The sequence below is a fragment of the Myiozetetes cayanensis genome, unplaced genomic scaffold, assembly GCF_022539395.1.
Source record: "Myiozetetes cayanensis isolate MyiCay16 unplaced genomic scaffold, myiCay2020 scf5-8, whole genome shotgun sequence".
Lineage (NCBI taxonomy): Eukaryota > Metazoa > Chordata > Aves > Passeriformes > Tyrannidae > Myiozetetes > Myiozetetes cayanensis.
Window position 1 is genome coordinate 114,617,013 of NW_026087742.1, and position 27,283 is coordinate 114,644,295.

At 46.2% G+C, this 27,283-nt stretch overlaps 1 protein-coding gene across 2 annotated transcripts in view; it reads right to left on the minus strand.

Moving 5' to 3' along the window:
• The window catches only part of DYRK1A (dual specificity tyrosine phosphorylation regulated kinase 1A), a 63,267-nt gene that overhangs the window by 23,070 nt on the left and 12,914 nt on the right, over nucleotides 1-27,283 (minus strand). For both annotated transcript variants that reach the window (XM_050332805.1, XM_050332804.1), the window contains exon 2: nucleotides 18,061-18,139. In XM_050332805.1, the coding sequence (XP_050188762.1) occupies nucleotides 18,061-18,070 (10 nt within the window). In that variant the 5' untranslated portion in view covers nucleotides 18,071-18,139. The remainder of the gene's footprint in view (nucleotides 1-18,060; nucleotides 18,140-27,283) is intronic.

Genomic DNA, 27,283 nt, shown 5'->3' on the forward strand with positions numbered 1-27,283 from the left:
ACAGGGACTTCAAGGCTCTGCCTATGGATGAAGTGGATTAAAAACACATTAAAATGAGGAGTGCTGGGCAGAGAAATCAGGAAACAGCAGAACCCTTGGCCAGCTTTAATTCAGTGCCTCCATGTCAATAAGTTATGATACTGTTTAGCTCCATGAATGCCCTGTTTGTTTTGAGGGACAGAATGGAAGCCCAGCTCGCTCAATAGGTGGCCGTACAATAGATCTTTTTATTTCCATTGTATTTAACATAATATCCCTCGACACCCCTTCAGACTGCGCTCCAAATAAAATTATTCCTGGCTGCATATGTATTCTATAGAGTGGGCATTGTTTCTGCATCCTTGGAATTCACAAACAGCGGTTTCCTTCTGTAATATTCTGGATTTTCGGCAGAAGAACGGGGAGACTCGGGACAGGCACGAAAGGGTTCCACGACTTTAAACTTCTGATTTTGAATATACAGCACGTGAAAGGCTTTAAAAACACAAGGAACACAGACTAGTGAGTAAAAAAAACCACCTTTTTTGACATACTGCCCTCCTGAGATCCTCCAGGAGAGGATATCCAAGGATTTGGAGAAGAAACAGCCTCAACTGTGCACGTGTATTTACACAACAAAACAGTTATTATTTTGTTTATGGGGTTATGGTTTTCTAATGTAATATTAAATATCTAATATTAAAATTTGATATTCTTCAGGAGTTTTCCTGCCACAAGAAGTTTTCCTTTCCCCAGCTCTTCATCCCAAACCACTGGTCAAACTCAAGTAGTTTGGCTGCTGATGAGTGAGTGAAACAATATCTCAGCAATCAATGCTTTATTATTGAGTATTTAATAAACCAGATTTAAAGAAGAGGCTTTAAAACTGGGGAAAAAATCAACAAACCAACAAATTATTCAAATACTCCAAATTAAAAAACACTCATTTTCCAGAGGTCACCAGTGGAAATGTGCCAAGGCTGAGCTTCTGATGCTTCTTTTTTTTTTCTCTCCTCCTCCTCATTTCTGAGTATTTTATGATTTTATGCAGTTATTCTAAGGTTTGGAAGTTTTCTAATTTAATGGAAAGCCTGGCATTTAAAAAGAGGGAATATAAAGGAGAGGGGGAAAACAGAGATCTACTTTTTTACGATCCTGGTGAAAGTTTGAAGAACCACCAGAAACATCAAGGTTGGAAAAGACCTCCAAGACCGCCAAGTCCAACCCTTGACCCAACAAACAAAACAAAGCAGAAATATAAAATAAAGCATGAATATTATTCCAGACAGAGGTTTTCCAACAACTAAATTCCAACCCTGTGTCCATATTTAATCTTGCTGAAAGACCCCTCCACCTGTCCCTCAGTTCCCAGTGAAAACCAAAACACTGATTATACACAAAGTTCTGTCAAACTCTGTCAAATAAGGAGAAAAATACCCTATAAACCACGATAATCTTGTAATGCAACAGAAATTTGGTGACATAACATTTAAATTGACACGACTTTTTCATTAAACATGCTCTAAACTCGCACTTCAGAAGGCTCCGAACGAACTCTAAGTACGCACAAATTATATTTTATTTTAGTTTTTAGCTTCTGAAACTCCCTGTGAATCACCAAGTTTCCCTGTGAAAAGGTTTGCTTTAAGAGCAATTCAATTTACCTCTGCTGAACCTGAAGTTTTCTGTCAAAAATTAAAATTCCACCAAAGGAAAAATCAGATTTAATCAAAAATCTGCCAGCCAAAGGAATTTCCACAGTTACCAGTGGCACCAAAAATCAGATACATATTGATACTTATGCTAAGGGGAAGGAAAAAAAGGCAAAAAATAACATGGAATGTTGTTGGATTTACTCAGTTAAATAATTCAGTAACCTTCCAGGCAGGTTTACTGAGTTGGAGAGAGGGAATGTGAGTAGTTATGGAAAGAAAGCCCAGGAACTGGACACTAAGGAAGGCAGAGGGAGGGAATGGGGAATGGGACTGGAGAAAGGAAAAGTGATCCAGGATTGAACAGGAGAAAAGGCAGGTTTGGAAACCAGGGGGAAAAATAAATTAAAAAAAGAAAAAAAAAAAAAAAGGAACAGCTACAGATGCAGATTTAAGCACTGAATATACTTTAAGATCAGATTCCCCATAATTCTTAGGCAGGAATGCTACACAGGGAAGGAAAAAAAGCCGGACTCAACTTACAGCTGAGGGGGGTGGTTGGGATTTTAGTTTTTTCCTGTGGTGGGGGGATGTGAAAACCCCATTTTTAAAAGGTAAATGTGTGTGTATACTCCATGAAAAAGGCTGGACTCAACCTCCAGCTGAGGGGGGTGGTTGGGGTGGTTTTTGGTCTCTGGGGGGGATGTGAAAACCCCATTTTTGAAAGGTAAATGTGCGAGTGTTCCATGAAAAAAGCCGGACTCAACCTCCAGCACAGGGAGGTTTGTTTTTGTCCGGGGTGGGGTCGGTGAAAACCCCGTTTTTAAAAGGTAAGCATGCATGTGCATTCCATAAATAGATTATTCCATATCCACACCGGCTCCAGATCCTTATCTCGGACACGGGTGGGGGGAAAGGGGAGTGACATCCAAGCCGGACCCACATCCGAGCTCACTTTATTTGGGGGGGTGGGTGTGTCCAAGCCGCGCTTTCCGCAGGGGCCACTTTCAGGCGTTTCAATTAAAAATAAACCGATAAATAAAACCAAAACCAAAGGGAAATATAACGAAGTTGGCCGGCGAGGCTGCGGCTGCCCCCAGGACCCCGAGCGTGTGCAAGGCGAGGCGGGCCGGGCGCGGAGCGGGAGAGCGGTGGGTGCTGAGGGCCGTGAGGGCCGTGAGGGCCGTGCGGGCGGGAGGCGCTCGGGGGCCGCGCGCCGGCGGCGGGAGCCGCTTCCCGGTTTTTCGCCGGGAGCGGGAGCCGCTCCTTCTCCCGGCTCCCCTCACGCGCTGCCCGCCGCGCCCCAGCAACAGCGCCTCATTAGCATAGCCTACCACGGCCCCGCCCGCCCTGATTGGCGCAGCCGCCCGGCGCGCCAGCCAATGGCGGCGCGCTATGCAAATGAGCGCGCCCAGTTGCCAGGGCAGAGCTGCCGGCGGGCGCCCAATGGGAGCGGGATCCATAAACAAGGAGCGCGATTGAGCTTTGTCACATTCGCGAGGCGCTGTTAACACTTTCAAGTTTAGGGCGAAATTAGCTCCATCTCCCGAGGATCAGCCTCATGTTCTACATTTCACCCCCACAGCAAGGGCAGGGCGGCGCAGCCATGATACACGGGATTATGGATAAGCGCCGCGCGTAGGATTCCAACTTCCCTGCCCGGCTCCGGGACGCCTTCGCCAGGGCTGGGATGCTGGAAGAGCGTATCCCGACGCTTCCCCGAGTGGGAGCTCGCTCGGCTGCCATCCTTCCCAGGGCTTTGAAAAGCTGTAAAGTTCCCTTTCCACTGCCTTAAAGTCAGGTCACCTCCTAAAATCCCAGCCTACTCCTGTCCTTCCCTTTTCCACAGGACGCGAATTTCTGTTTCATTTCTGATCATTTTCTGTTCAATTGGCTTGGGTTTAAGCCTAAAGAAAGAACATCCTTTATTAATATTATTATTACTATTATTGCTATTATTATTATTGTTATTATTATTATTCACCCCCCGGCAGATTTTAAGCAAATGAATTCCAGCTCCTCCGACCACCGCTAAAAGGACTGAAGCATCCTAGGAGAAATAAGCCAATTTTGGTCAGCGATTTAAAGGAAAATCAGGTTATCTGCCAGAGCAGTCGTGTCTGTGCCTGTGACTGTGTGGATCCACGGAGGAGCAGAGCAGCCACACTGACCAGCACCGCTTCCAAGGCTCCTCTCTCCTCGGGAGATCCCCTTCCCACGGGCACAGCCGTGGGTCTGGAAAACCGGCGTCTCGAAACGCAAAGACTGACAAGACTTACTCTGGAAGCCACTGCAGCAGTTCCACGGATCCCTCTACGCCGTGGCGGCCGCAGCGATCCCGATCCCGATGCCGGGCATGTTTTTTTTACTCCCCTTTCCCAGCCCACAGCGATGTGGAAGCGCTGCTGCGATTCCCTCACCTGGGAGCGGGGTGGGGGGGGGTGCTTCCTGTTCTCCAGTGCCTCTGGAAGGTGCCTGGCAGCGGGAGCAGAGCCCTCCTGCCCAGGTGAACAGGGTGGGAAGCACCGGCAGCCCTGGAGCCCCCCCAGGATCCTGGTGGGACTTTCCCCGCGCCGCTCACCTGGGTGGTGGATAAAGAGGGGGGGGGAAGGTCCCTATTTTCTCCACGGATCCCTAGGACGCTCCAAACTTTGCAGGTCTGAACCACACAACCTGCTTTTCCCCAGTGCCGACAGGGATTCAAAGTTTTACCGGCTCCCTCCTTCAGAAAACGCGACAACTTCATCTCGGACCTTTTATCAGCGGGAAAACCCACGGAAATGTTTCCTTTGATGCCCTAAAACACACGCAAATATCTCGGTGTGTGCACGCCCCAAAACCAGGGCCATCTACTCTTTATCTCCTGACAGCTTTTGGAACTAAAATGCTGCTTTTGAGCCCATCTTGCCAAGCCCTGCAGCAGAGCAGCCACCCAGGGAGCAGGAGCAGCGTTATCCCAACACGGGCTTACAAGATTTTCCAGGCAATCCCGACTGGGCCAGGACTTTGCAGCACTAATCCTTCTCCTGCTCTGCCCCACTGTCCTTCCAGGGAAACACTTTTATCAGCAGTTAACTCCGAGTTTCTCGTGTTGGTGCAGCCCCCAAAGCGAGCAGAAATAACGTCACTCGCGATTTTCAGTGCAAAAACTAATTCAAGAGTGAATAAATTTCCTACATGGCAACATGGAAAACCATCCAAGAGGTGGAAAACACCCAGTATTTTATCCCAAATCAATACCTGGCCTGAAGTCTGAACTTCCCTGTTCACATCCCACTGTTCCAGCTAAACATAAGGTTACCATAAATATCAGGATCATTTTTAAAGTTCTCCTTTAATGTGCAAACACATTACGTATTATAAAAAAATTAAAATAAAATAAAATAAAATAAAGGATAAAAAATTTTTTCCTACTCATAAAAAAACCATCAGGGGAAATTACTTGAATTATTCTATTTCCCATTTGCAGTTACTGAGGCACAAGATATATTTAAACAGTTGGTAGAGAAAAAATGGGAAGCATCTCCCATATCAATGTACAGCCAGCATGCCAAACCATTAATGTAAGAGCTAAACAAGGGCTGAATACATCATGTGCAATAGTCTCACATGATATAAATTATTCAATACCTGACCAAAGAGAACAGCTTTCAGGAGAGAGGGGGAGGATCTCCAAGTACTTGTGCAGTTTGGAACACGTACAGCGTGTGAGGGATTGATGCAAAACCTTCCTAACTCTCTGCACTTAAAAGAATCAACGTTGGGTTTGCAAAGTGTTCTGTCCGTCCAGCTCACGTTCTGGTGGTCACCACAAAGGCACCATCAACTCCCTTGGAGTTGTTGATGAGGTTTTAATTTCAATTTTAAGCCAAAACCAGCCTGGTTTTATAAAATCACTCAGCACGTGTGTGTAAATACCCAGGTTTTCTATCCCCTCCTTCCCCAGCCCTATTGGTGTTACAAGTCCCTTTGCTTTCCTAATTCCAAACTGGCAAAAAAAATTCACATCTCGCACGCCTAATTCCTGTCAAACAGAAGCTTTTGGAGGACTTACAAACACAGAGAGGCTTTTTTCAAGTGAAAAACTGAACTGCAAAAAAAGTATCCACTGCTATCAATTCCACCTGGATCACGGGGAATCTGCTGGTGTGATGAATCCAGGGAATCCCTCCAATGGCTGATTTCCTGGAAGAATTTAATTCCTTTCACTCAGGCAGAAGTTCACGGCACATCCTCAGTTCTGGCACCAAGCAGAGCAGTTCTGTTGCACTGGGAGACATTACATTGTTTTATTCTCCGTGTTAATAACACAAATTCTGATATAATTCCTATAAACCACAATCCTTCCAGACTCCCAGGCTTGCTTGTCCTTGGTAATCCATACTATACTTCATAAAAACAACAACATTCAAGGTTTTTCCTCACTCCAAAGTGGCCTGGAAGCACCAGAACTATTCTATAAAGTCCTCCCAGGTTGTAAATCGTAACTAAACAATCCCCCTGCTGTGCTCCCAATGATTTGATAACTGATATTCTGACACAGCTTTTTACAGACATCTCAAGCCAGGCCTGACAAGCTCCATTCGCACTTCCCAAGTCCTTAAACAATAAATCACTCCCCAATAAAAAGTTTTAATAATATTTCCATCTCTGCCTCGCTGCTCATCACAGAGAAGCCCAACTGAAACCAGAACTAAAGCCAGGCTCTCACAAGTCCAGTCAAACCTCCCAGTTCCAAAGCCCTTCTCTGAAAGGCCAATTTCCTGCCTTTGCAATAATTTCTCTATTTAGGACATGCACTTTTAAGTTGAAGTAATTACTTCTTTGGGTTTGTCTCATCTTGAAGCAGTGGCTTCCAAGGAGAAAAAAAAAAAAACACAAAACTTGAGTGTGGTTGAATATCCTTGCAGCTAAAAAACCACTAAAAAACTAGTGCTGCCAGACTCCAGTGATCCAAACAACGCCAGCCCAAAGTGGAGCTCACCGTAAATTGCATTAATTTCTCTCAAGTAACACAAATGTAAACCCAGAGCATTTGAAACCAAACCAAAACAACAAAACCCACCCACAAACCAAAGAAAAAACCGTCACTGTTCCTTTAGGATGATGCTGTGACTTAAGAGAACTATTTTTGAAGTGTAACTCCTGCTTTTCCTTCTAAAGCTTTACTTTTCCTAGCACAGGCTACGCAGTAGTTCCTAACTATTAAAATTGGGCTTTTGCTCATAATAATAATAATAATAATAATAATAATAATAATAATAATGGAAGTAACACTATCCAAGTACCAAAGCTGTGCAAATTTATAACTTTTAAATTTCATCTACATCTTACAGAATCATGGAATGGTTTGGGTTGGAAGAGATCTTAAAGATCATCCAGTCCCACCCCCTGCCATGGGCAGGGACACCTTCCACCAGCCCAGGTTGCTCCAAGCCTAGTCCAACCTGGCCTTGGACACTTCCAGGAATCCAGGGGCAGCCACAGCTTCTCTGGGAATTCTATCCCAGCCCCTCCTCACCCTCACAGGGAAGGATTTCTTCCCAAACTTATAATATAAACTACACCAAGGAAAATCTGGTTGGGTGTTTGGATTGGGTTGGATTTTCTTGCCTCCAGAGAGCTCCAGACGGACAAGAGGATTCCACCTGAGGGTTTCTAAGGAAAGGTGAGGATGTGAAATGATTGCCAGGATCCAAACACTAAAAACACACAAGGAATTCTTCGAGCTTCAGCTGAAAACTGCGTTCTGTGGGAAGCTCATCCCAAGTTCGGTTCAGAGCAGAAATGTTCACGAAGTTCTGACCCCTGAAGGCTTTCGATTCTTGCAGAGTTTCCAACCCAGCCGTGTCCTTGGTCTGGGCAGAGGGCAATTCCAGTTCCTAAGCACACTCTGAGCATCCCATTGACAGGCACCAGACACGGCTGTGCTGCAACCTGAAGAACCACAACCTCCTACCAAGGAGCAAAGGGATTGCAGGGCAAGGAGAGTGAAGAAATAACACACAAACCCTTTATTTAAATAAAGGCTGAGGGACCACTGCACCTCAAACTTTAGGGTTTAAAAAGAGTGTTCTCAGTGAATAAAACCCCCTGTGTCGTGCATGGCTCCCACAGGCAGGGCTCTGGCAGACACACATGGGAAGGGGAGTGTTTAACAGCCTGACTCTTTCCTGGGAAGCAGACTCCAAGGGAAGAGGGAAGAAGCTGGAAGTGGCCTCCTGCCCAGGGCTGAGGGCTGTGTTAGGCTACTGTGGGAAGAGAGGCTTCAAAAGGGCTGCAAAGAAATGTCACCACCAGCAGGACATCAGCTAAAGCCATTACAGAACAGTCTTGAAGGTAACAGGACTTTCTGTCACTGCAGGGATGATTTAGGCTGCCCAGAGAGCTCTGGGACACCTCATCCCTGGAAGTGTCCAAGCCCAGATTGGAGCAACCTGGGATCGTGGAAGGTGTCCCTGCCCATGGCAGGGGAGTGGAATGAGACGATCTTTAAGGTCCCTTCTAACCCAAACCATTCCATCACTCTATGAATTGGGGGGAGAGCATAAAACAAGTCCAGTATCTCCCAAAAACCAGAGCCACACAACTCCTCATCCTCATCCAGCGCCTGCCCAACTTTTTACTGAGTCTGTCTAAGAGTTTAAAACCCCAAAAAAAGACCAACACTGTTTATGGTGCTCCAAACCCACTGCAAAGAGCCAGTGAGTTGGTGCAGGATGAGCAGAAGGAACCCAAAGCACCTGCTCCTCCTGCTCTGCAGCACCGGCCCCGCTGCCAAGCAGCGGCGACACACACGAGGTGAGATCTGCCAAAGCATCTGGGCTGAGAGCAACAGGCTGCTGTTCCCTGGCAGTGCTCACAGTGGAGAGCACAGAGCTGCTGCAAAATGTCACTCCCTCTCACCCAGGCCCCTCAGAGCTCCTGCAGGGGTTGGTAGGAACGCCACAATCCTCAGCGGCTCCCGAGAGCCCGGCCGGGGCCAAGCGGAAGCTGCCCTGAAGGAATTCCCTTCTTTTCCCCTTCCTCTGCTTCCCACACATCTCTGCAAACAAAAGGGAGTGGACACAAGTGGGAAAATTGCCGTGATTTGTGAGAGGAAAGCATGGTAGATGTTCAGAGTGCCACCTTCAGCCACCAGTCCAAGGTTTCAGAACGTCCCCAAGGACTCACTGATTTTGCCAGGGGAGGTGCAGATCAGATACTACAAAAATAATTTCCCTGCAAGAGTGGCCAGGCCCTGGAATAAGTTGCCAGGGAGGTGGTGGAGTCACTCTCTGACAGTGTTCCAGAGGCATCTGGAGGTGGCCTTGGGGACATGGGTTAGGGGTGATTCTGTCGGTGCTGGGTGAGGGTGGGAGTGGACGATCCCGAATTCCAACGCCTGACAACCCTTTCAGTGAGGAAATTCCTCCTGATGTCCAGCCTGAGCCTCCCCTGGCACAGCTGGAGGCTGTGGATCCCCACCTGGCTACAACCTCCTGCTCCAGAAGGATGGGACACTGCAGTCACTTTGTGTTCTCAGAGGAGGAACGAGCCAGGACTTCATTCCTGAGGGCCAGGAGCACATCAGGCACAGCCACACTGGGAATTCCCATGCTTGTCCCTTCCCTTGTCACTGTACCGAGGACCCCAGAAGGAGCTGGAGAACAGGGACTCCCTGACTCCTCAAAACTGAGCACAGGGATGCTTTTCCATGGAGCACCTTCTGCAGGTGCTTCCAACAACCTCCTGAGGCATTTCTTGTTTTCTCTCTCGCAGAGAGTTCCTACCTCGGAAATAAGGAAAGCCAGGCCTCTGTCAGAGGTCCCATTAATCCAAAGGTGCAATACCTGTCTAATTACCTGGTCTTTGATGAAATTCAGACGCTTCATTAAGGAGCTGATCTTGAAAGGAGCCCAAGTCACTTTGTTTAAGTAGCCTGCTCCACGGACTCGCTCGTGAGACACCAATTCACTTTTCTCTAAATTGATCAAAAGGCTTATCCAGGAGGGAGATTAACCATCTTCCTAATGGTTTGCTGCAGCTTCTTGGAAAGAGGAAGCTCCTGCTAATCTGTTGTGGAGGATAATGTGGATTTTTGATGGCAAAAAGATACTGTTAATAAAGCCAGATCCTCGGGGAAAAAAAGTGTGCTACAAAGTAAAGCACCGTGTTAAAACACTGTAACCGAGCTGCAAACACTGAGCAAGTGTGTCCCTGCAAAGTGTGTTTGGACAGAAGGAATTCTTCCCTGTGAGGGTGGGGAGGGGCTGGGATAGAATTCCCAGAGAAGCTGTGGCTGCCCCTGGATCCCTGGAAGTGTCCAAGGCCAGGTTGGACGGGGCTTGGAGCGATCTGGGCTCGTGGAAGGTGTCCCTGCCCATGGCAGGGGTTGGGACTGGATGATCTTTAAGGTCCCTTCCAACCCAAACCATCCCATGATTCTGTGATTCTATGGAAGCAAGAATTATATTTTCTTCTCTACCAATCCCTTCCTAGAGAAAAGAAGGTAAAGCAGGTTTTTCCTTCCTATTATTCAGGCTATAACTCAAGAGTTCCAGGACACAAATTGTTCCTCTTAACACACACGGAGCGTTTACAGGAATACCTGGAGCCAGAGAGAGCAACTCCAAGGAAAAAGACGTCACCGTGGATCTGGAAGTGTTTTCAACCCAAATCCCTGCTCTAGACAAAGTTAGCTCCCAAATTCTATTTCAGGAAACTGCCTTCTATTGAGGCAGTGGAGTATTCAGCTGGCTCTGTTCTGGTGGCACTTTTTTTTCTTTTTTTTCTTTTTTTTTTTTTTTCTGAGCAAGAGAGTGTCAGAATTTTTGCATTTGGATGGCAGCCTATGGAGTCTGGATTTCTCCCAAGGAAAAAAAAAAAAACCAAACCAAAAAACACCCAAGTTTTGCTTCTTGCCTTCCCCTGGAGCTCCACATGCCTCCAGACATAAAAGAAAACACCAAACAAACAAAACAAACAAAAAAAAACACCCCACCCAACTCACAACAACTCCTTTTTAGCCTTTCTAGGGATGCAAACAGTTGTTGCCTGGGGGCCTTTTGCTACCGGGATCTTTGTAGGGAAACAAAGCCCAACACACATGGAATTTAAACTGAAGGGGTAGAATCCTCACTGGAAAACTGACCCATTGATTTGGGTGTTAAACAGCATCTTTTTTTTTTTTTCCTGAGGAAAATCTCTTTTCTCCAGAAGAGACCCCAAAGTCCATAAAGCCAAGAAGGATTTGATGGATAAGGTTTCTTAAAAGATGGAGGAAAAGCTACAGGAAAATGCACAAAATTCTCTTTGGCTTTGTGAGGAGGAAGCAAAGAATCTTCCTGCAGCTCCAGGTCGGGAAAAAAAAGTCATAGATAGGTGTATATTTATATATTATGTATAAATAATAAAAGGTAGAACAAGAAGGGGAAAAAGGAGGAAGAAAAAATCAAGGGGAATAAAAAAATCACTCTTGTTCTGAGATACCTCCAAAGGAAAAATGATTTAAGGGAATTAAAAGTTGAGGAATCATGGAAGCAGCAGCAGGTTCAGGGCTGAGGAACCCAAGCCCAGATCCACGATCCATGATCCGTGCAGCGTTCCAGCTCTCCCCCAGTAACTCCTGGGAATGTGTGGCAGTCAGCATGTTCCAGGAATCCTTCCCAACAGGCAGCTTTTCAGGCAGCCACCCAGGCTTGTAGGGGCTGGGACAGTGACCCAGCAGGGATGTGTCCGTTCCACGGGATCGGCTCAGCGGGCTGGGAATGTTCAGGTTCCTGATGGGGAAAAAGGGGCCTCTTTGTGGGTGAGTTAAATCTCCTTAAATCTCCTCTGAGTGCTCTGCTCCTTACCCTTACAAACAGTGCCTTCTGCCTGAGAGAGTCTGGTGAAAAGTCTGGAGAAAAACTCCTTCCAAACAGCAAACTGGGAAAGGGTGGATTGTGTAGCCTCATTTGTGTAAAATCCTGGGGTGCAAGGGAAGGAAAACACCTCAAAATGCACTGTGGGAGAGCTGCAGTGCCTGCTCCAGGGGCTGGGCTGCTCAACTTGCTCCTCTACAAGGTTTATTCGAAGAAGTCCCTGCTCACACCAGCCCCAAAGGTCAGGGACGTCGAGGATCACCAAGGACAAAGCACGGACACATCAAGATTTTCCCAAACTGCTCTAAACTATAGCACACAAACCCACCTTTTATTTTATCATCATTATATTAATGCTGGAATATTTCAAAGGGCAAACTCCAAACTAGTACTTGGTAAACATATTCAGTGTTTTGGTTTTTTTTTAATTTATTATATATTTTCTAAGCTGATATAGGACATGTAAGCCACTATTCCACACCTACAGGAGGATCCCAGCAGTTTTATATTCAATCCAACTCACAGAGAGGGATGTGATGGACTGAGAGACACTGATGGCAGGTCAGAACTCACATTAATAAGGCAGGAGAATTGTAGATGCTTTTCCTAAGATGTAAAAACTTGCAGGATCGAGTTCATTCCATTTAGGCACATTCAGGACCTTGGATGGAGGAGCACGAGGATGGATGACAGTCCTACTACAGACAACCTAAAAAACCTCACTTTTTGGGTTCTGTAATTGCTGGTTTGTGTGCAGGGATGTTCATGGATTGCCAGAAAGTTCTTTATTCCTCTGGAATGGTGGGACAGCCCTGAGGAACTGGGAACTTTAGTTTTGGAGGGTTTAACAAACTCGAGGGTGGATTCTCTGTTCACACATAAAGTGGATTCATTCACACGGTGAAATAAAAGTCAGGAGTATTTAAAAAAAAAAAAAAAAAACAAAAAACCAGAAGATCCAGAACAAACCAGTACAAAAAAACCTTAATACTCTGCTTTTATCCTGTTTTTCAAGAGATCTATAATAACCAATGTGTTAGGAAAAGGCAGGAACCAACAGATTCCCCCAGGGAAGGAGGAAATCCAGAACAAACCTCTCGCCTCTGCCTGGAACAAAACTGGTTGTCACCTGTTCTACCTTCACATGGCCACCAGCTGGTTCTACCTGAATGAGCTGAAATCCAGACCCCCAAAGATATTTGGGAACTTAAAGTCACCAGGAGCTGGATGGGGGTGCCCAGGGAGTGCTGAACCCCAAACCAGGCCCCAGCAGATCCCTGGGTTGATGGGGGGATGCTGTTCCCACTGTTCCCAGGACAACTGGAAGGTCAGAACTTTCCATTTGCCATCATGAACACAAAAGATTGTTTCTTGCTCTCTAATCTAATCACTGGCCTCAACAGCTCATCAGGAAATACATGTTTTGGAGAATAATGAGAATGATTTTCACCACAATGACAATTTTAGAGCCGAAACATCTGCAGTTTTACGACATTTTAAGCTCAACTGTGTTCTTGGGACAGAAGGGTTTAACCTGAGTGTCTCTTATCTGCTTTGGCAAGCTGGGAATACACCAGCCTGGCATCCCAGTTAGGCACTGGAACATCTGGATACCAATAAACATTAAAAAGCATCTACCAGGGAATGAATGGAACAGGAAGCATCAGGTTGATTAAACAGAGAAATACAGACTTTAAGAAGGCAGAATGTCCAATTTCAGTGAGATTTAGGAGGAATATTGTCCCAGTTCTTGCCCTCCACCTGCCTGATAAAGGATTACAAACAGAATTCCTACCAAGAACTACCAGGTACTCAGGCCTGGCTGTTAAGAGCCATCCTATGGCCTCTCTCTGTAGTTTAAATCCTAACCCCAGATGAATACAACTTCCAGGGATGGAGGGAGAGGTTATTTCCACCTGGCTGCATGATTTGTAAAGCAGGATGTCTCCCACAAACATCTGCTCCCTGCCTGTGGGTTTTACAGAGTATGCTCAGGAACTGAAGGGGTGCAAGTTTAAGTTAAGCCACTGGTTCAGCTTGTCCAGGTGATAGGTCTGGTCTAAACTGATGAATTTTGGGTATTCTGTCTCCAAAAAGGGTGGTCAGGCCTTGGCAGGGGCTGCCCAGGGAGGTTTGGAGTGCCCAGCCCTGGAGGTGTCCAAGGCAGGCCTGGCCGTGGCACTCAGTGCTCTGGGCTGGGGGACAAGGTGGGGATGGGGCACAGGGGGGATCCACGGGCTGGGAGAGCTTTTCCAACCTCAGGGATTCCAGGAAATACAAATAAATCTATTTGCAATGGAAGATCTGCCCCCTGGGATGAATGCAAGGCTTCAGATGAGATTCTTAGAAAGCTGTGAAAGCTCCTCAAGTCCTGCCCGTGCCAGGGCCATGGAAGACGCTCCCTGCAGGGATCAACCAAAGGCTCCCCCAGGATCACGGGCCCAAACTCACCTCAACACCCACCCTCCCTCCTCACTTCACTCCCAAACCTCCCAACCCAGCTAAAGAGGAGCAATCCACGAGCAGTTTTCCCCCCAAAGCCCAGGGAACAGGACACAAAAGCTGAGCTGCCCCCCACGGGATGCTCACCCCAGCAAACAGCTGAGCCAGCAAAGCACCCAGCACAGCTCCAGGGCTCCATCAGCAGCCCCAAACGCCATCCACTGCCTCACCCAAGAGAACCTTTACTTTCAATTCACAGGCCGAGCTCTGACATCACAGGGCCCTTTTCCATTCCAGCTGCTCCTCTGATGACTTTAAATGCCGCAGAAAGACTCTGGGTTTGGTCATGGTAGACCCTGGGCCTTCTCACCGCACCGACCAACCCTTCTGGAAGTGTTCAGTATTTTAAACAGTTAATGATGCACTTCTTCCTCTGAATTTTATTTTTTTTTGTGGTTCAAAATCAAATTTTTTCTCGGGTCTAAGCGAGTCTTTGCCCTCAGAAACAGGTAACAGAAATAAACTGCAGCCTTGCACCACAACAGCTGGAGCACCGCTTCTCATCCCGAAGAAACTTAATACTTTGCTGAAAATGAACTCCCAAAGTTTTTAAAGGAGGGCCACACGAAACAGGAGACAAAATGAACAGAAATTACTTCTCCAAGTTATTAAAGCTATATATAACAACAGGCTCCTCAAGTTTTTCTGGGTTAGATGCTCTGCTCTGTTCCCGAGGAAGGAAGGCAGCGTTCTCCACCAGGAGAGTTTGACATTCCATGTCAAAAGCCTGGAACAGGATCTTTGTCATTTGTTTCCTCTCAGATGAGGGCTGAGGCTGAAAACTGAAAATCTTCAGTATCCCAGGTCCTGAGCCATTTTGGAGGAGGGGAACCAAAAAAAAAAAGCCCTTTTTCTTTTAAATAGGCAACTTCTTTTTAAATATGGATGCACGAATCTAACTTTAGCTGTCCAGGTTTTCACATTCCTGATCTCAAAATACAGAAAGTGGAGCATTAATTTAGTCTCTTGACTTCAAGGTTATCATTCATTGAGGTCAATGACTCCTTCTCTGAAAAGCAGAACTTCCAGTTTCAATATGAGAAACGTTGCCCTTCACTGAGTTAACTTCACCTGACCCCTTCCTGGCTGATTTCTCCCCAAACCCATGGACACAGTTTTTACTCACAGGGGTTTTTTTTCCTGCTTTGTTTTTGTTTTTGTTTTTTACTACTGACACACATGAAAATGTTCTTTAAAGCAGCTACAGGCTCAGTGAAATCAGGGGCTCAAATATGAGCAGTGTGAGATGTGAGAGACACGGCCCAAATCGAAATTCTCCTGCTGTTCTTACACAAAACCAACACCTGAGCACTTGCAGATTGGAAACTCAACCCAACCCAAGAACTTCCCAGAAGTTTTTACTCTGGATTTGTTATATTTTAGGAAGCAACACAGCTGGGGGAAGACAGGTACCTATGCAAGGATTGATTATTTCATTGCTCTTGCACTGTTCTAATTGCAAACATTAGATTGGTTTGGTTTTTTTTTTCCTTTTCCAAACATGAGTAGTTCAATGTTTTAAAGATTTTTTTAAAGTTAAGAGCACCTCCAATGTTTTATCAAACAATACAGCATCACATTTGCCTGCTTCTCAACACCTCTGGTGCATTCTATGCATTACCACGCTGATGATGAGAATTATTTGATATTATGTTGCTCTGTTTTCTTTACAAAGCTTAAGAAAAGAAGATTTTTAGCTCTTCCAAAGTTTAAAAACCAGACAACTCAATATTTTTAAGATACATATTCCCAGGTCAAAAAGTCAAACCCAGAAAGCTGTTATAAAACCAGAGGATTTTTAGATGGAATCTCCACAGAGAGGAGGGGAAAAAAAAAGTACCAACCAACCACAGAGTTACACTGGGATTAAAAGGAGCAGGATGAGATGCAACAATAACTTTGGAACATGAACTTCTAAACACAAGGTGGGAACACAGCACCATCCCAAACTGCCAGGATAACTACCAACATAACTACAACCATAACTCTTAGGTTTCTTCCCTTCCCAAAAAGTCCTGGAGAGATTTTCAAAGCACAAAGGAGTGAAAAATTCCCATTCTGGAAACACTTTTTTATCACAAACCCCCATTCTCAGGCGTTACCTGATGGCACATTCCCTGTGTCATCACAACTTGCACAACTGAAACAGAAACGTGGCTTTTCCTACAATTTCTTTGTATTTTCAGGGTTTGGAGGTTTTTTTAAAAGCAGGCCTTAACACATTTCTGTGTTTTCAATCTAAAATTAAAGCATTCCACAGTACAAAAAGTGAATAAATCCTCTTCCTTCAGAGGATTGTTTCCCCCAGTTACACTGGGGGTAATTTTAGGGTTTCAGAGTAGGTCAGCTGGCAGGGAAATGAAGTGATGCCCATTAGAAGCTTTCACCCTTTAACCAAAGCTAGTTTAGACACCACCAGGCACCTCTGATCACTCACCCTCAAGAAACCTTCTTGAAAATGCAAAAGAACCACCACCAGTAACCACAAAAACCTCTCGATTCCGGGCCTGAGCTCTCACCAGCTCCTCTGAACCTCAGCAGAGTCACCAGGTGACTCTTGCCACTGCCCTACAAAATAATCCCAGTTCAGGTTTTCATTTGAAGGCTGCAAATCTTGTTTATTTTCAGGAACTCCAACACTGGCCCTCCTAACAAACAAGAAACCTGAAAATAATCTCACTGGTCCAACTTCCAACATGTGATTCTGTCACGGCAATGATTTTCAACCTGTGTTTATCAAGGGCCTTGTGAATTAAAAATCTGGGCTGTAGAAGACAGAATTACCACTTAAAATTTCAAAACCTTGCCTGTATTTCCATTCTTTAACCTCATCATCCTCCAAGCTCAGCACCAGCAGAAACCCTGACCAGAACTGGAAGCGCTTTCGGTTGGGAAGTTTTGGATCAGATTAAGGTACTGCAGTTTGAAACTTAATTCTCTCCAACACATAAGGCACCATTTCATACCATTATCTCTCCTTTCAGTTGTGGGATGAACACTTTGAAAGCTCTCAAAAACATTTTCTCAACATTTAAGTCCTACTTGAACCTGGGGCCACCAAACCGAGCTCCCCACGCTCGATGGGCCACCACCAAAAGATGCAATTTTGAGACATTTCCAGGCTGTCCCCTCTAGCTTCAGGTATTTAAAACAAATTAATTATCCCTTTGGATTAGCTTCTCTCTCTTCTCCTCTTTGCCCAAGCTAATTTTAGACTCCTCCAGAGCCCTGTTTCACTGGAGTTCTCACCACACACCCCACAAACGCTCCGGTGGGGGATGAAGGATGTGGAGTTCTCGCCGAGTGAAATCCCCACTTGCAGCGTCTTGGGCTTTAATCCAAGAGGCTCCCTGTAAATATACCCTGCAAAGCTGTTTATGCAGGAACAGCTGATGCAACTGAAAACTGTCAATCAGGAGATGATCTGGATGCACACGTAAAAGCTGGCCAGGTTTTTTTTTTTTTTCCAGCCCCGAGGATTCCTGGGCTTTAAAGCTGAACAAGCAACCCAAGGATCGTGGTTTAGGTGTGTTTGGCTCTCACGGGCCCCAGAGCTGCTTCCAAAATAAAAAAAAAGTGGTGTTTTGGTATTAAAGAACTCCACCAACACTTCGTGGATAAACTGGATTTTTAGTCTATTTCTATAGAAAATAGGAATTGTATTTCCAGCAAAAGAGTACCACTAAAAGTTATCTATTGAATCTGCAAGTGCATCTGTCACTCCGAGGATTTGGAGCAGCCCAAAAACCGAAGAACTTCCTAAAACATCCATTTTAAGAAGGGGTGACAACTTTTTCCTGCACAGGACGTCCCCAGAGAACCAGCCCATCTTCAAAAGCAAACCCACTCAAAGCATAAAACCTTGAAAACAGGAGTCCCATTCAGTGAAACCATTTTGTTCCTGGGAGGAGGAGAAGAGTTTCCAAAGCTGCAGGAAGACTTCAAAACTCAGAAGGTTCGACATTTCGAAGGTTCTTAAATATTCTGCCAAGTTTGGAGCAACAGAATGGAAAAGAACCGAAAAGCACGTGAAAACATCCATCATTTTCCCTTCTAAAAAAGCCTTGAAAAATCAAGCTTACCTGTATGCATCGTCTTCTTTCAAGTCTCATATCATCCTGCGGGGTTGTGGGGCCAGGGGGAGTCCAGCAGCAAACAACACTGGCAAAAGGAAGAGGAAAACAGGGATAAAGCTCCATCCCCTGGAGCCACAGGAGCTCAGCCCAACCCCACAGCTCAGCACCAACCCCGCAGCTGAACCGAGGAGTTCACACAGCAAGGGAAGTTTCCCAACAGTGAAAGCAGAGATTGAACCCCCACTGGTACCTGTTGTTAAAAACCCATGTTATCTGAATGTCAAAATTTGGAGGATTAACTTAAATTTCAACTGGTCATTCCACAGTTAGGAAAATTAAGGTCACCCATCTTCGCCGAGCCCTTAAATGTGTAGATTTTTACAGACAATATTTATAAAATGTGACTCAACATGTGGGATTTGAGTGAATTAACAAGCTGTAAATGCACAGCAATCCATAAATGTAAAGGTCCATTTTTCCTCCTATGCTGATGGAATTAAGGTCATTTGGCTGAAAAATAGAATTATACTTCCTGTAAGATAAAGAGATAGAAAGACATGAGTTTCTAGGAAGAAAACTCCAAGGGAAGTTACAAAAGAGAACAGCAAAATTATGCCAAAAAAAAGGCAAAAAAAGCCAAAATAAAACACCAAGCCCAAAACAAAACACCCAACAACTAAACCTGGTCCAAGTATTTCTCAGGTATTTGCTTTTCTTTTGTTCTCCAATGGTTTTTTTATCACTTCCATCCTATGGAAGCATCAAAACCCCTCAGAAATTACTGAGGATTTTAGAGAATTCTGCCAACTACCAGCTGAAACTGGACAGTCAAGTTATTACTATTTAAACACCTCCTGAAATATGTAACTTCCACAAGTGTGTCCAGCCTAAAATGCACTTAAGAGGCTGCAATTTGAGCAGAAAACGTCGCCGTCCGCTCCATTTCTCCCCGACAATGATGGTTTAGCCCTGCCCAGACCCCCCTAAGCCCGGTTTGCCTTCCTGCCACCACACTGGGATTGTCCTGGTGCCACAGAGATGGGAAACTGAGGCCAGGGAGACAAGGACCAGCTGATTTTGGATCCAGGGAGGAGCACGTGTTGCTGTGGGTTTGGGGGTGTTTTATGAGCAGGTGAATTCTTGGTGTCAAGGGGGGAAAAAAACCCCGTCCATCCCACATCAGGATTTTGATTTTTGCTGTTCCACAGAGCCCCAGAAAGTCACTGCCACAGGCACAGGAGCCAGGAACGTGGAAAAGCTGGGGAGCACAGCCTAAGGATGCACGAGATCCTACAAACCAGGCACTTTTGTGTCCAAATTGCCTCGATTTGGGTCCAAGGTTTGGTACTTCTGATGAGGGTAAAAACCATCCCACAGACACACACTGAGCTCAGTCCCACTAAAGCTCAGCAGAGGCAGCCCCAGGTACTCGAGAAGAAGAAAGGAAGGAAGAACAAATTCTTATTTAAACAAAGAAACAATAGGATGGTTTGGGTTGGAAGGGACCTTAAAGATCATCCAGTGCCACCCCCTGCCATGGGCAGGGACACCTTCCATGATCCCAGGTTGCTCCAAGCCCCGTCCAACCTGGACAACCTTGGACACTTCCAGGGATCCAGGGGCAGCCACAGCTTCTCTGGGCAACCTGTGCCAGGGCCTGCCCACCCTCCCAGCCAGGAATTTCTTCCCAATATCCCATCTAACCCTGCCCTCTGGCAGTTTGAAGCCATTCCCCTTGTCCTGTCCCTCCAGCCCTTGGAAATAGTCTCTCTCCATCTTTCCTGGAGCCCCTTTAGGCCCTGGAAGGGGCTCTCAGGTCCCCCCAAAGCTTCTCTTGTCCAGCTGAACAATCCCAGCTGTGCCAGCCTTTCCTCCCAGCAGAGCTGCTCCAGCCCTGGGATCCTCTTGGTGCCTCCTCTGGACTCTCTCCAGCAGCTCCACGTCCTGGAGCACCAGCTCTGTCCATCCCACAGGGGTATCCCAAGGTTTCAGAGCCACACTCCCATTTCTGAAAGCTCCCTCTGCCCAATATACTTTGGTTTTCCCTTTGGGCTGAAGTCCCCATGGACACAAGGATCACAGGAAGCCTTTCCCAACCACCTCCCAGCCTACCAGGTTCAGTTCTAACCCAGCTGAGTTCCAACTATCAACGGACAGAGTTTGAGCAAAGCAGTTGATTTTTCAGCCACAATAAATTGTGGAGATTCAGAGCCACCAACGCTAAGGAAGAGCTGCTGCTGTGACAGAAGGTCCTTAACAGATTATTAACAGGGAATCAACACATCCATCCATTCCAGAGCTGAGCAGGAAAACACTCCCATCCCAAACTAATGCACTTCTCCAGTCTCCTTCCAACTCTCCAACAACCATCCCACCCTGGAGAGCTGGAGATGCCCTGTGGAATTCAGCCCTGTTTTCTAAGAAGGGACAACACAACACAAAAGTCATTTTAAGTTTTAAAAGCCCTGCAGAGCCCAAATTTGGTGAGTTCCTGTGACTGCAACGGGACCACACACACACAGCATAAAATGGTAACAATTTTGGGGTGGGTTTTTTAACAGATACAACCAAACTGCACCTCATGGCTGCACCTTAAACCCAGCCCCTGAGTGTCTTCTGCTGGGGCTCTGCACTGCCAAGTGCTCAAAACCAAAAGGTTTGAGATAATAAATTGGTTGAGATAATAAATTGGTTTAGATAATAAATTGATGGCCAGAGGAGGCAGGAGAAAATCCTGTTCATCACACAGTCTGGGGGATCCTGACTGGAAGGATCCCCTCAGCAAGAACATCTGCTGGGCTTCAAGAACCCAGTTGCAGCTCCTTACTGGTGTAGGACAGAAAGCTGGAAATGAAGGGCGAGAGGAAGGAGGAGATGACAAGAAAGGTGTTAAAAAGCACATTAATTGAAAGAATAAAAGCTGAAGGCTTTTATTTAAACAAAGGCAGTTCTTGGAAATCAGCTGTGTCTGAAGCCACCACAGTGACACTTTACCTCGTGCTTTTATTTCCTTTTTTAATCACTGTTGCTTTCTGCCCTTCATCTCTCCTACCCACACAAGGCTCCTTTGATCTCCCCAAAATACAGGGGATGGAGTTACCTGTGCAGAGCCACTCCATGTTCAGGAGTAATTCCAAGTGTAGGGTTTTAAAATGTTTGTTTAGACACACCAGAGGTACCGAGCAGGTTAACCCCAAGTCACACTCCACGATGTTATAAAGATGGTGATTCTGAATAATAATAATAACAAATAATAAATCCTTCATCTTCTCTGACTTTTGCTCACACCACAAGGCCGGTTTGCCTTCGGCCTCCTTGAGGACTGGTGTTTTATTCCCTGTATTCCTTGGGAGCATCCACGGCTTCCTTCGAAACGCTCCCTACCCACCGCAGTCAATAGGTTCAGTGTAGATCAAAGTTGCTTTCAGAGCAATCCCCACTCCTAAACCCCTAAAAGTTAAAGTGCAAAAACCATTACCAACATGAAAATTTAATTAAAAGGGAGAGTCTGCTGGGGAGGGTTTTCCTTTCTGCGTTTGACTCATTAAAACGTTTCATGTCGAGGTTTATTTTCCCTCACTCGGTAACCAGATTCGACACGGCACCTTTTCCAAACTCATCCCACCAAAGTTCTTGGGGTTTTTGTTTTTTTTTTATTCTGTGAAAAGGTTATTTGGGAATTTTTCAAGTGGAATACAGAGAAATGCCTGCCCATCTCATGGCTACACGGGCTGCTGTCAGAGCTGAACAGAATTCAGGTCACTGACCTTTGGGGAACACGGGCAGGGCCTGTTGCTACCAACAGAAAATAGAAATACTTGCTTAAAAACAAACAATTTGTCATTATTTACTGGGAGAATCACCCTGTTAAATTGAGATTATTAACACACTGGAACATAATCAATTTAGACACACATAAACCTGAGCTGTGCACTGGTAGCCAGTGATGCTGCTCGAAATAAAACCAACTGGGTGAAAGGTTCACCAAACACAGCGGGTTTGGTGGATAATTCCAAGTGCCAAGGACCACCAAAAGCACTGGGATTTACAGCAAGTAAATAAGTCTCCCTGGGTGCTCAGTGAGTGTCAACTTCCAGGAGCAGCTCCCAGAGTGAGGAGCTGCAGAACTGCTGGTTTTCCAGCACCCAGCACACGCAGGGGGTGCTTTGTTCCCGGGGAGATGCCGAGGGATTAATGGACAAATTCACACGGATCTGAACATGGAACACTCCCACATTCTGCTGTTCTGCTCACAAATGTTCCCAAAGAAGCCCCAGATCCCCTTCTCCAGGTTTGAGTGCTGTGGGATTGTGGAAAACTCGGGAGCTGAATGTTTGCACTGGAACAGCAACAACAGAATCGTGGAATCCCCAGGATGGTTTGGGTTGGAAGGGACATTAAAGATCATTCCAACCCCCTGCCATGAGCAGTGACACCTTCCACCAGCCCAGGTTGCTCCAACTTGGCCTTGGACACTTCCAGGGATGGGGCAGCCACAGCTTCTCTGGGCAAAGGTTTTTAAAACTCACCAACTTTAGGTCTTAAAATTCTGAAGTCGAGAAGAGCAAACAATTCACCTCTTCCTTTTAATTTGTGTATTCAACAGAACTTCCAATGTCAATGTTTAAGCAGGGGGCAAACATTCTCCTCCGAGAGCATGGAAAGGGAAGGTTCCAAATTTGGGAAGAGGGCATTTTTGTACAGCTCTGGTGGAAAGCCAACAACCAGCAAAACTGAGTTTAAATCAAACTCCTCCCCTTCCCAAGGAGTCAGAATGGACAGTGCTGGACTGAAAATTCCAGATCTTCCAGGTCAGGATCTGGGAGATGCTCCTGAACCAAACGTTATTTCTCTTTTGCGCTCCGCAAATGGTTTTCCGACTTCCAAAAAAAAGCCCCAGTTCCTCTAAAAAGAACATCCTGTGAATGCCTAGTTCCACTCTGCAGCTCAATCTCCACCACGTGACGCAGGGAGCCATCCTGGAGGTGTGAAAACATGTGGAAGCAGCAGCTTTCCTGAAATCCCAGAGTTTCTCACCCACGTCCAAACCTGGCAAAGGTTTGAGCTGCGCTTGGAGAAGAGCAGGAATTTCTTTCCAGCAGCAGCACTGCTGGAGCAGCTGCTTCCTTCCCACTCCTGCTGCTGGGATGGGACAGGGACACCCAGCCTGGATGGGATAACAGGGAGCAGGAGAAACCCCAAATCATTGCCATCTACCCCAAATCAGCCCCCTAAGCGGGGCCACCGCAGATGTGCAGCAGGAACAAACAGCTGGCACAAAACAGGGCTGTTCAGGCCACTGCTGGGGTCAAAATCCCCTCCAAGAGCACCTAAAATACATCCAGGTGGGATTTTCTTTCTGGTGGTGTCACACCCTAGTATTAACTCAGACTTCTGAGTGCAATTTGAGACTCTGAAATACCTGATTTATGTTCTTTTATGAAAAGAAATGCACCCCTTCTAAAAGATGCACTGTTTGCCTGGCATCTGAAGGAACTGAGGTGGTAAATTTATAACTGCCCCTCACAGCCAGAAAACTCAGCATTTGGGTTTTGTTTTTGTTTTTGATTTTTTTAATATTCCTCTCTTTATTTATGGGAAGCCCAGAATAAAGCCCGTGTGGGGTTTTAGGAAGAACTGAACTGACACAGCTGGGAGGGGAGGAAAAGCCCCACACTGAAAGTGGAAATAGCTGGGATGTTTTGGACCATTTGCATGTGTTTCTTGACTTACTCACTGCCTAAAAATACTAATTTTAGAAGCACAAAGTTAGAATATTTTCACTGCACTGACCTTATAAGGACCCACCAATTAGAGGGGGGAGTGGGGGTTTTTCCACCCACTTAAATAGTGTGAAGCAAAAGGCAACCCACTGGATTTCTATTCCTTAAAGGAAGAGAAGCTCCAGCAGGAATTGCCCATCCCCTGCAACATCAGGTGAGTAAAGACACATCCCCAAGTGGGACCACAAGGAGTAAACCACTTTATCCACAGCAATGCTGGGAAATTCTTCTCAGAGCTGTAAATATACAAAAATACTTTATATATTTGTAAAGATTCCTGGGAAGGGATCTTTGGAGCTGCTATCACGTGAATAAATGACATTAAACCACTCATCCAGCTCAGTTCTGGCAGCAGATAGTTGTGATTTTACTCTCAAAGAAGGTCTGGAGTTACATATCCCAAGTACATTTATAACAATGTGGATGTTTCTTGTCTTGATACAGCAGCACCTTTCATCTTGAGGGTTCCCAAAATATTTTAATGTCTGAAGACAGGTACACTTTTAGTCTCCAAAAAAAAAAAAAAATCAATAAAATACAACCAAACCCCCCAAAGGTGTAACTCCTGGCTGGCTCCGGACAGAAATGGTGCTTATTTCTAAGATTTGGGGTAAGTGGCTTGTTTTAACCACGTTGATTTGTCAGCATTTAAGGAGTTTTTAAACTTTTCCAGCTGACTGTGCCTCAGTGACTCCCCCCTGGCAGCTCCCACTGCAGTGCCACGAGCCATCATTCCTCAGGTTTACGCTGGACAGACACACACACAGAGAGCTGGGTCCTCTCCCAGCTGCTCTTCCAGCTCTTTTTGAACTTGGAAAAACCACCCCTGAGCTCCAGCTTTCCCCAGACATGTCAGTGCAGGAGCAGCACCTTCAGCAAGGCCAGAGAACACGCTCTCAAACAGCAGTTCATGGCAAGTTCAACAGCTCTGCAAATTGACAGTGGTCAAGTTCAGGCTCCAAGTCAAGCAGATGCATTTAAAATCAATGGGAATAACTGAATTATTCCATTAAAATAAGAATTCTCAGGCTCAAGTGCCCCAGAAGCCAATTCTGACTCGGCTGCTGTGTTCCCACACCCTCCCTGGCCCCAACCACTGGGTTCAGGCCCAACCCCTGCACCACCTCTGGCACCTGCCCTGGTCCTGCTGAGTCAGTTCTGCAATTCCCCAACATGGAAAACAGGCACTTCCCTGGACAAATTTTCTGCTGATTCGGCACAACTCCAGAGCCTGGCTCTGACTTGGACTCATGGAATGGTTTGGGTGGGAAGGGACATTAAAGATCTTCTCATTCCAACCCCCTGCCATGGGCAGGGACACCTTCCACCAGCCCAGGGTGCTCCAAGCCCCATCCAACCTGGACAACCTTGGACACTTCCAGGGATCCAGGGGCAGCCACAGCTTCTCTGGGCAACCTGTGCCAGGGCCTGCCCACCCTCCCAGGCAAGAATTCCTTCTCAATATCCCATCTAACCCTATTCTCTGTCAGTTCAAAGCCATTCCCTGTGTCCTGTCCCTCCATCCCTTGTCCCCAGTCTCTCTCCAGCTTTCCTGGAGCCCCTTCAGGCCCTGGAAGAGGCTCTGAGGCCTCCCTGGATCCTTCTCTCCTCCAGGTGAGCATCCCCAGCTCTCCCAGCCTGGTTCCAGAGCAGAGTTGCTCCAGCCCTTGGATCAACTCAGTGGCCTCCTCTGGGCTTGTTCCAACAGCTCCACATCTTTCTCATCTTGGGGGAAATAATAATAAAATTCCACAGAGAAAAGAAGTGTCACCTCCAAGCAAAACTCCCCTTTCCAGAGTGCTGGAGACACTGGGGAGCTCCCTGGATCTCTTTGGTCACCAGTGCGATGGAGCCATAAAACAAATCACAAATGGCTGTCTTGGGGAAAATATTAATATTTCTTTTCATTGTAAAGAAATATCCCAACACTGAAAGGTGTCCTGAGATCCTGGAAATCCAGCTCTCCTGGAGCCCCTTGAGGCCCTCAAAGGGGCTCTGAGGTCTCCCTGGATCCTTCTCCAGGTGAGCACCCCCAGCCTGGTTCAGAGCAGAGGGATCCAGCCCTTGGAGCATCTTTATATCCCTGCTCTGGAGCTGCTCCAGCACATCTACACCCTCCCTGTGTCAGGGAAGCAGCATTCCAGGTAGGATCTCAGGAGAGCAGAGGGGGAGAATCCCCGTCCAGGAAAGCCATGAATAAATAAAAGCTCCCCCTTTCCCTCCCCTCCCTCATTCCAGCCCTGCCATTATCTCTCAGAACACACCCCCCTGGCGAGCTCCAAAGACGTTTTTCACCCAACATGAATCATCCCAACATCATATTCCTTAAGTTGAAGATAATTCAACGTGGTTTTGTGTTCCATCTGCAGCACATTTGCCATGGCCTTATTCCCCGGGAAAGGAACCGCTGACCTAGAAAACTCTCATTGAGGAAGGAGAGGAACTCAGGAACTTCAGTGGATTTTCAGAGGAGCAGGGCAGGGACTCAAAACACCTCCTTTTTCCCCCGGAAAACTCGGACAATTCTTTGGTTATCTCGGTAGCCCTTCAGCCCTGCTGGTAAAGCACAGTATTAAAGCAAATCTTGGGATCTCCCAAGGTAAACCAAGATGCCAGGGCAGAGCTGGCACTGGGCTGGAAATTCCTCTGTTTTAAGGGGTATTTTAATCCAGGAGAATAATTCAGGCACTTTATCCAAGCCAGGGAGAGAAGGCAGGACAGACAGTGGGTGCAGATCAACCAGGAAAGGCTTCACTGGGTTTGCATTTGTTATCACACTGAACAGAGATTTCTGCACCGCCACAAAATACAGTTATGGGAGCTCACTGGACACTTGTTATCCCTGATAAAATCACTGCCTTCATGCTGCAAGTTAAAAAATAGACACCCAGAACATACTCATCATAATCTAATGGCCCTCTCCACAACTCCTGCAGAATTTCATCCAGGAATTCCTCCTCGAGCCTCCATCAATCCAAGGAATAACTGGCAAAAAGAACTAATCATTTGTAAGCCCTCACAGCCCAAGAAACCAGGGCATTCTCATCCAGCACAACAGATTGTCAACCACCCCTAAAACCTGATTATTTCCTGATTATTAATATGGAAAACAAGGACTTGCTGAGCTTCAGGAATTTACAGGAGGCTGCAGCTCCCCTGCCATGAGGAGACTCCATCCAGGTTTGAACGTGCAGCTCAAGCTTAGTCTGTAAATTTGGGATAAGGTTGGTGTGAATCCCATTTTGGGTACAGGCACTATGGGGCAGTCTGGAATTCACTTTGGAATATTCCCTGCTGGCAGTCAGGAGACAAAATTGTCTAAAAGACACCTCTGGGCAAGATAAAAGCCCAGGAAAAGTCTCTATGAACAGGGTTAATTTGGTCCAACTCAACTTTTATGAGGCCAAACAGAAAAAGTTGAACCTTTGGGATGGTTGATGTGGAAC